Here is a 9,914-nt window from a genome sequence, read left to right on the forward strand (position 1 = left end):
CAAGAATGCCCCCAAGGTGTTTGCTGTGCCTGTACCTGTGGATGGGCAGGAGGACTGTGGACGAGTACCACTAAGATGTCTATTAGCCAACCGTAAAGAGGACATGTGTGTGGTACAGTGGTTAAAGGTAGGTCATCTGGAGTCCAATTTCCTGCCTACAAACCCCAGGACTATAATTTACTATGAGTGAGACTTCAGGCAGGTTGTGGAGCCGCTCCAGGCCTCAGTTCCCTCATCTGTAAAGGAGGGATAGGAAATTGCCCACCTCACAGGGGTTCCTCTGAGGACTGACTGAGCTAAGACAAGGAATGCCCTCAGAGCACCGCGTGGCATAAAGGAAGTGCTCAGTACACAGGAACTCTCATCACCATCTCCATTACTGTCACTCAGATGAAGACATCAGAGGGACCTGGATATTCATTCCAGGGCTCAGAGGAGATGGAAGCTAGAGATATAAACTTGGGAGCCATCAGAGTAGCATGGTTTTAATGGTCAACTGATTTTAATCTTTTAAAACTTAATTAATTAAAATTTAAAGCTGGGCTTCCCTGGTGGCGCAGTGGTTGAGAGTCCGCCTGCCGATGCAGGGGACACGGGTTCGTGCCCCGGTCCGGGAGGCTCCCACGTGCTGCGGAGCGGCTGGCCCCGTGAGCCACGGCCGCTGAGCCCATGTGTCCGGAGCCTGGGCTCCGCAACGGGAGAGGCCACAACAGTGAGAGGCCCGCGTACCGAAAAAAAAAAATTAAAGCTGAAGATATTTAGACCTTGGTGGAGAATATCAAAATATCAAAAACACTGTATTTTGTGTAAGATATAAAGTCTGGACAGCAGATGCTTTTAAGCGGCTCTCCAGCTTTTTGAAACATATACTCTTCTTTTGTGTCTGATATGGCTTCCAATCTACATTTTGAGAAAGCAGTAATGTACTGCTTACTGTGGGGCTGTGTAACAGAAAAGGTTTTTCATTAGGGTAAAAAGATTAGAAAGCTTTTGTGTCTCAGCAGCAACATGCCACTATGTAGCTATTTAATGCCTACTATTTCTACTCTATTTTACATGGAGAAAGAAAGCAGATCATCAACATCTAGGGAAAAACATTTTGTGCCCTAGGCAGTGTCCTCTTGACTGTTTACGAAGGAAACAGAGGAAGCAGTAAGCCTCTGAAAGTGATATGCAACTTCGGTGATTTGATGTCAAGTCAGGTTGAGGACCAATGTGGTGAACGGTACTCACTACTACCTACGATTCCAGCTAAGTTGCTAAAAGAAAAATTCAGACTCAGTGAGAAATGTATATTTAAAAGTGTTTTTTTAACTCAAAATTGTTGTAATTCTTTGTTTTCCACTGTTTACCTAAGGAATGGCTTTAGTTAAAACTATTAGAAACACATCATTATATATTCTAGGGCTCCAAGGACTAGATTCACAGACACCAAAATATTTTGCAGACTGGATAACTGGTTCAAGGTAACAACAATACTTTGGTAGAGATGATTTGACCATTAAATTTTAGTATTTTAAAAAAAAATGAATAAATTCCATTAAAATTAGAAAATGCAGACCACAAAACTATAAAAGTGACAACAAATACATATGCCCAAGCACATATGCCCAGTACATAAACATTTCAAAGACATTAAAGAAATAATGACAAAGAACATTTTAAAGTAAACACTGAATTTACATATGAAAATGAGATCTTTTTATACAAATTAGCAAGTGCAATGAAGATACGCTGTATAATTCAATTATCACTGCCCATTTAGCGTTTTGTACCTTGGTAGTAAATTGCACATGTTCTACCACTGTAGAATAGCTCCCTGATCTCTATACACACACCTACCTGTAGTAGAGGATCTGTGGAATCTGTCCTCTGGTTTGATTTGTGCCATTACTACTCAAGCTGCACGTGCTGAATGTAAACGTCACGCCATCAGGGCACTGAACCGTGGTCATTCCTCCGTCTCCGTTTGCTGTGCGGCTTCCATAGTTCCTCAAGCGCACAGCATATTTAACATTTTCCTTCATGATAAAGATGTAAGGCATGTTTATATTTATTCATAATGTACAGAGGATATATAAAACGAGCTCTAGCAGCAAACTGGGCAAATACAGTTGAGCCTTGAGCATCACAGGTTTCAACTGCCTGGGTTTACTTATACGGGACTTTTTCCAACAGTAGATATTACGGTACTACCCGACCCGAGGTTGGATGAATCCACACATGCGGAACCAGTATAGGGAGGTATAAAAAGGGTTGACTATAAGTTACACTTGGATTTTCCACTGTGAGGAGGGTCAGCACCCCTAATCCCCACGTTGTTCCGGGGTCAACTGTATAATGAATTTGTTATATTTATAGACAATTTGGTTAAATGAGTTTTTTAAACAAAACAAACAGGGTGATAACTAACACTTATTGATGTTTATTATTTAACAGAAACTGTCCTGAGTACTTTCTGTAATTTACTTTAATTAAATTAATCCTTAAAATGACCTCATAAGGTAAGTGCCATTATTATCCCTATTTTACAGATGAGGACTCTGCGGCACAGAGAAGTTAAGTAACTTGCCCAAAGCCACACAGCTAGTAAGTGATGAAACTAGGATTTAAATACAGGCAGTGGGGCGCTAGTTCCTGCCTCTAGTTCTTAATCACATTGTAAAAAATATTAGCCATAATAAAAGATTTTAAATACATGAATTAATATTTTCTTTTGATGAGTTTAACTTTTGAAACAGTTTTAAATATGGGAAATAATAATGGTGAATCCATTAAATTTTTATTTTAAGAGAGACATTCAGAGACAGAAATAGACAGGCAGACAGACATGGAAAAAAAATATCCGTAAGAAAAAGTTCTCCAAAACAAGATTCACTGTATATAGAAAATGTGAGACACAGATACTGGCACCTAATGATCCGTGACATAAACCTCATAATGATGGGTTTCTTTTTGTTTGTTTCTTGGTATCGTTTATGCTTTTGATGAAGTAACTGATGAACTTACCTCATCCAAAGTTCTGCTGTATAATAAAAATTATTATAACTGGATTCAGAATTACTATATTAATTATTACTTTAATGTTAAGTAAAATTTGTTTTGCTAAATAGTTATTTTCTGCGAGACAGTCAAGTTATATAAAATAATAATAACTTTAATAGTTATTTAATATGATCTGTTAAGACCATTGGCTCTTTACATGAGTTTTGGCACAACAGGAGAAGAAAAACAGGAACTAATATTTATTGAGTTTCTAATATACTGTGCTAGACATTGAGGCAAGTACCTTATTCCACTTCTTAGTTTAATCTGAACAACACTACAATGGAGGTATTATCCTTCCCAATGTACAAATCAGCCTCAGAGTGGGCAAATGATGACATATCCAATGTCTTAGAGCTAATATTTGGAAGAGCAGGTATCTGAAGCTAAGTTTGTTTGACTCCAGAACCTATGGATACTTTCCACTATACCAGACTTGAACAGATCTTTTGCAAAAATAGAATATAATACAGTACAGTATCAGGAATACAGTTGGTACTCTAGAAACTTTTAAAGGACCACATATAGGAATACTTTTCACTATTTTTTAAGTAAACTCATAATAATACATCCTATTTACAAAAGAAACATACTGTTAAAATTACCTTTAAAGGAACAACTTTGTCAAGTCTGATTTCAGCTATATCACTGGGTGAATCATCTGTTGTATAAGTTCCTTTGACTAATTCTAGAGATGTCCATCTGTGAGAATGAGTTGAATCCCCTGCATGTTCACTCTAATTTAAAAAAAAAACAAAACCCATATGCTCTTAATTTCGTTAAATGAACAATTTTGACTTATTAATGATTGTTTTTTAAGAGTTTATTTCCTTGCATATAAAATTATCCATTAGCATTTATCCATACATACTAAAGAAAATATTTTTGGTCCTCCAGAACTATTCATTTTTATCTGATTTCCTGAGGCATCTACAAATTATATCATATAAATAGGCTTTTTCATCTGTCTTAAAATGATTCCCCCTTCTTCAGAAGGATGCTATATCTAATTATAGAGCCTAATGAAGTAAGGAAATAATTCAAATTAATCGCTCAAAAGAAGCAAAATACAGATATGTTATTTACCAGCAAATGATTTATATGCTACCTGTCCGTCTCATTTTAATAAAACTTTGTAAAACTCAGGCACTTAAAAAAATTTATAGTGGATACAGCAAGATACTGCTAATTCAGTCAGCACTGCTATCTTTACTAAGAACCATCCACTGGCACTCTGACAAAATTGCTTAATCACTGATACGGGTAATAATACCAGTCTGAATATTGTTCTTGTTTTCTGAAATACTACGATAGCAAAAAATATTACTCAGGATTTATAGTCAGAGGCTTAGCTATATAATTTCTAGTTTTTTCATTTACAATCCTCCCAGGGGCTTCCCTGGTGGCGCAGTGGTTGAGAGTCCATCTGCTAATGCAGGGGACATGGGTTCGTGCCCCGGTCCGGGAGGATCCAACATTCCACGGAGCGGCTAGTCCCGTGAGCCATGGCCGCTGAGCTTGCGCGTCCGGAGCCTGTGCTCCGCAACGGGAGAGGCCACAACAGTGAGAGGCCTGCGTACTGAAAAAAAAAAAAAAAAAAAAAATCCTCCCAGGAAGTGCAAAAAACATGAGGCAGGAGCGATCCAAAATGGCACATGAGCAATCATGTAGAATCGCTCCCTTTCAATTTCTCTAACGTTGTCCATCTATGATTAATCTGCTAAGCCTCAAGGATGTGGACCACTGTACTGTACTGTACATTATAATGATGATGTGTCCTGACACACAACCCACACAGCAAGAGGAACACTGTAAGAGTGGTACTCACATCATCAACCAACACCTCTAATTCATATTCATGAATTCCACCTCCTCCATAGACAGAAAAACCAACCACAACTATTCCAGGTTTGTCTACTGAAAAACAGATTGCATCTGGGGACCCATTCCCAGTGTTCCAACTTCTCCCCTGACTTGTCTTTGTGAATCGGTTAGCACTGGCTTTAACGGAGTGGAGAGAATTAAGCCCATCAACCTGTGAACAACGAAAGCAACTACATCAGTAGTCTGGACCTGAGCATTGCTAATATACCTTTAACAAAACTATCCAAAGGTTTCTAGGAAGTTCAGTAAAATAACCTACCTTTAACAAGAGGGTTTAAACCTTCCTAAAGGTACATTCCAATAAGAGAGTAACGAAGAATAAAATCAGATTTTATTACTCTACATTCACAGATCAGTATCATGTGACAGTACATTTTTTTAGTCATATTAAACTACACTTTTCACTTAATTTATGTCAGAACTATAAACTTGTAAGTTATCACAGTCATAACATATGCATGAATTATCATTCACTTTGCAAAGAGATACCAAAAATTTCATCAATATTTTATAGACCAAGAGTTTTCAAACTATGCTACACATAGAGCACTAGGAATCCTGGACAGATGGATATTCAGGGCAGGCAGACTCAAGGTTGCCCTCTTCAGTCAGACCATCCTTCCTCTTATCTGTGAGTTTTCAAGCTAAGACGTCATTGCAGAAACTGTTCTGCGCCTTAAGTCTGAATATCGCTAATGTATACTATGATAACTTGGCAGTCAATATGTGAAAATACACACACACACACACACACACACGTACAACATCATTAATTACAGACTTTGATTAGAGAGGATCAGAGCACTTATTTTGGTTTGAAACTATCTTTTTAATTGTAGAGCCTGCTTCTTATCTAAGTTGGCTGCAGAAGTCTGAAAGACCTACAAGAGTTAAAAGGTGAATTTTATGATTCTAGCAAGAATGACAAACTCCTCTGAGGAAAAAAAAAAATGTGGATATCTAAGACAGGACCTTTAGAACCTCCCAAGTTTGTATATTAGGCACTTGCAATTTTGGGCATTCCTTTTCATTAGAAAAGTAAGTTCACAGGGGATTACTATATAGCAAATTTCTGACGGGGACTGAGGCCTTATAAACTTTCTCCTCCACAGTCTAGTACAAGAGGGAAGCATATTATAGGCTGAATGAATAAGTGGAAAAAGGAAATTAAAATGTTCTGACCGGGGCTTCACCTCCTAGGCCAGGGTGAGATACTAAAATCTGTTCAGGTATGTGTAATCATTTAGAAATCCTAAAGGCTAAACTCTCACTATGAATCTGTAATGAGTGTAGACTGAATGGATTAATTGAGAATAGATTCTGAAATAAATCTGTTTAAGTAAGTAAAAGCAAAGACTAGGAATTATAAAATTAAAATAGATGTTCCTTTGCAAGAAACGAGAGACCTGGGGTCAATCAGTACATCCTGGTTATTAAACATTCATTTGAATGATATAAGATATTTCACATTATGACATGATTTTCAAAACCAATCTAACATCTACTTTTTCAGGAAAAAAATAGAAACATTCACCAAATTCAGTCAAAACATTTAGATAAATTATAAAACAGAGTGAGCAGGGCAGTGAACTGGTGGAAAAAAATTACTTTACAAAAATGTAAAGGCACTTTAAAATGTTTCAAAGTGGTTTCCTCAAACATATTAATATTTGATCCTTTTGAAACTCTGTAATAACGGCTGTACAGCAATGTGGATGTACTTGATGCCACTGAACTATACACATAAACATGATTAGAATGATACATTTTTTGTTACCTAATTTACTACAATTAAAGAAAAACCTTTGTGATATAGGTGAGACAAAAGTTATTATTCCCATTTTACATGTGTGTTTGTCTAGGGTCAATCAGGTTGGCGGGGCTAAGGTTTGAACCGCTTTACCTTTTCCACACCCGCATATTCATTAGCAGTCCTACTTCTACTTCTCATTACCCAGCAGTGAGAGCTAGTTTTGCTTTTATTGGGGCATGGGGGTGGGTTGTGCAATGGGGCAGTTGAGGGGAAAATGTAGGCTTTGTATTACTGCAACATCCTGGGTAAACTGGGGAGAGAGAGGAAGCAAAGAAGAGCAGAGAAGAGGTGTAAGGAAGGGAGAGAAAAAAACAAAAAACAAACCAAAACAGCCTAGCTCCAGTGTTTTTTCTTAACAAAAATTAGTCTCTACAAAGCCAAAACATATGAAAAAAGAAACAATGTGGAGAGTTTCAACATGTGCTCATTATCCAATATCAAAATATAACATTACTTCAGATCCCAGGGCTGATGCTGTCAGTTCGCTGACAATACTGGCCAGTAATCCACAAGTGTTGGAGACCAGGTGCGGGGAGAAGAGCTCGTTTTCTCTCCTCAGGCTGTTCCTGACTGGCAGCACGACAATAACCAGCATTTTCTCCAGAACTTCACGGAAGCTTGTCATCCCTGAGATATTCTCTTCATTCTATGATACATGAAAATAAAACGTTCTAAGATATTGCTTTATTTTCCTTCACATGAGTACTCAACTGCGAAATCTTGCCTTTCTAGATGACACCTTTAAAATTCAGACTTAAGTCTATGTCTATGTATCTATCCAGTTGTATGTGGAGTCACTATATCTACTTTTCCCACAGAAGTTCTTTTTTAAGTTATCAGTCTCTGGGCATCATAAAAGTACCACACATTTACAAGGTATCTGTGTTTTTATTAACCTAGGGTCATTTTCACCTGCCTTCTTATTTAACTTTTCAGTAAGAATCATATATATGACAGAAAAAAACTCTTCCTATTTAAAAAGCTATTTCTATAGGACAAAATTCCAAACTGAGATAATTATTTCTGGTATGAAATAATTTAATGATTTCTGATTTAAAGGCAAAGCAACTGAGAAATAGTCTATACAAATCTGTTTTCTAATAAAATTCTTTCCGTACATGCATGTAACAAAAATATGGAGTTGTTCAATAAATACTTCTGAGCAGCTTTACAATTCCTATTGTACTTGATTTCAGAAGTGAAGATAAGAAATTCCAACCTCTACCAATGAAAAACTTTCAAAATAAGAAATTACAGAGTCCCATTAAAGACCAGTGGGAAAATACTTTTTTTCCAGAGAAAAAAGGGGAAAAGATGAATAATTTAATTGATATCCAGCATGAACACTCTTTATCTCTTTTACCATCCTCAGTATCTTTTAGCTCACTGTGAACAGAGAACAAGATGCATTCAGTTTCATCAGAGGGCCAGTCGTGACCAATGACCCTTTCAGCTGTCCTGTGGACTAGGGAATCAAACAATTTGCGATCTAGTTCCAGTTTTTTCATAGTGCCTCAACCTCATCTGTAAATTCCAGTTTTTTCATAGTGCCTCAACCTCATCTGTAAAATCGGGGGAACCATTTGCTATAAGTACGTTATCAAAAAACACTTTGTTGCCCCTGAGCAAGCAAGTTCTTCCATAATACTTACATTCCATATTGCATTACAAGATATCACAGGTTCAACAGATTTCATAAAGTCATAAAAATCTCAAGGTGGAAAACGGTCTTAAATCATTCTCCCCGAGACAAACCAAATATATAAATGAGTGTACTTTCAATCCATTAGAAAAAATTAAGTAACTTTTCAGTTAAAATCATCATGAGCGTTATTATGAATCACTCTCAACAATGTGTACAATTTCTCATATTTTCTTAATGTCCAACCTTAGGCTGCAAATACAAAGTTACTTAGAGATAATCTTCAATTTTTAAGTTATTTCTACTATCTTTGAATAAAATTTCCATAACATTTAGGTCAGTATCCTATGTAATTCGTCTTCCTGGCTTTAAAATAATCAATTCTTGATTCTGTGAAAATTACAATTCTTCTATCCTTTACATCACTTTCATTATCCAAAAACTTTACTTTTTGGAAGATCTCAGAAAATTAGCTTTGGATGAAACTTAATCCCCAAGTGTACTCTATAATCAGTAATCTAGAAGGGCTTTCTTTGGGGGGTGGGGCATAGGGGGTGTGTGTGGAGTGCATTTATCCAGTTACATCCACTTAAGTTTCTAACTAGTAATTAAAAGATTAATACGAGAAGCTTCCCATAAAATCTTAAACATGGAATCAAGAGGGCCAATATGTTTTAGTTAAAGGGCCAAAAAAAAAAAAATATATATATATATATATATATATATATATATATATATTAACACATTACTGCCACTAAAATTTTAGCAAAAGGAACTCTTATTCACTAGTGGTGGGGAATGCAAGCTGACATCAGCTTTCTGGAGGGCATTTTGGCAATTTTAGCGAAGTCTTAACGTGTTCTCCTTTGACTTAAGAATTTTCCACTCCTGAAGATTTATTCTGGAAAAATCACTTTGTATACACATAAAAATATAGTCAATGATATTTTCATCTGCATTGTTTAAAATACTGAAATATTGGGAAAATCTAAAAATATATATAGAGAAAGGATTGGTTGACTATATTATGCTACGTCCAAATGGTAGAATTCTATATTATCCACTAAAAAGAGGGTAGAAGAATATATAATAAACAGGATATCTTCACAGAATATTAATACAGACATGCAAATATGCAATTATTAATTTTAATAATTACCAAATGTTAGCAGTTCTCAAAAAAAATTTTTTTAATATTTTGAACTTTTACTATATTTTTAAGGAAAACACTGCAACACTAAAGGGAATTTAAAAAGAAAACCAGGGCTTCCCTGGTGGCGCAGTGGTTGGGAGTCCGCCTGCCGATGCAGGGGACGCGGGTTCGTGCCCCGGTCCGGGAAGATCCCACGTGCCGCGGAGCGGCTGGGCCCGTGAGCCATGGCCTCTGGGCTTGCGCATTTGTAGTGAGGTGGATGGACCTAGAGTCTGTCATACAGAGTGATGTAAGTCAGAAAGAGGAAAACAAATACCATATGCTAATACATATATAGAGAATCTAAAAAAAAAAAAAATTTATATGATGAAAGTTAA

The 9,914-nt window shown here is 36.6% G+C and overlaps 1 protein-coding gene across 1 annotated transcript in view; it reads right to left on the minus strand.

The window, feature by feature from the left end:
- Positions 1 to 9,914, minus strand: part of MYCBP2 (MYC binding protein 2) — a 280,943-nt gene that overhangs the window by 120,814 nt on the left and 150,215 nt on the right. Inside the window, exons 34-37 of the mRNA XM_007466789.1 lie at positions 7,197 to 7,388; positions 4,874 to 5,080; positions 3,651 to 3,782; positions 1,843 to 2,021 (exon numbers count right to left, since the gene is read on the minus strand). Of these exons, the coding sequence (XP_007466851.1) occupies positions 1,843 to 2,021; positions 3,651 to 3,782; positions 4,874 to 5,080; positions 7,197 to 7,388 (710 nt within the window). The remainder of the gene's footprint in view (positions 1 to 1,842; positions 2,022 to 3,650; positions 3,783 to 4,873; positions 5,081 to 7,196; positions 7,389 to 9,914) is intronic.

The sequence above is a fragment of the Lipotes vexillifer genome, unplaced genomic scaffold (genome assembly GCF_000442215.2).
Source record: "Lipotes vexillifer unplaced genomic scaffold, Lipotes_vexillifer_v1.1 scaffold19, whole genome shotgun sequence".
Taxonomy (NCBI): domain Eukaryota; kingdom Metazoa; phylum Chordata; class Mammalia; order Artiodactyla; family Lipotidae; genus Lipotes; species Lipotes vexillifer.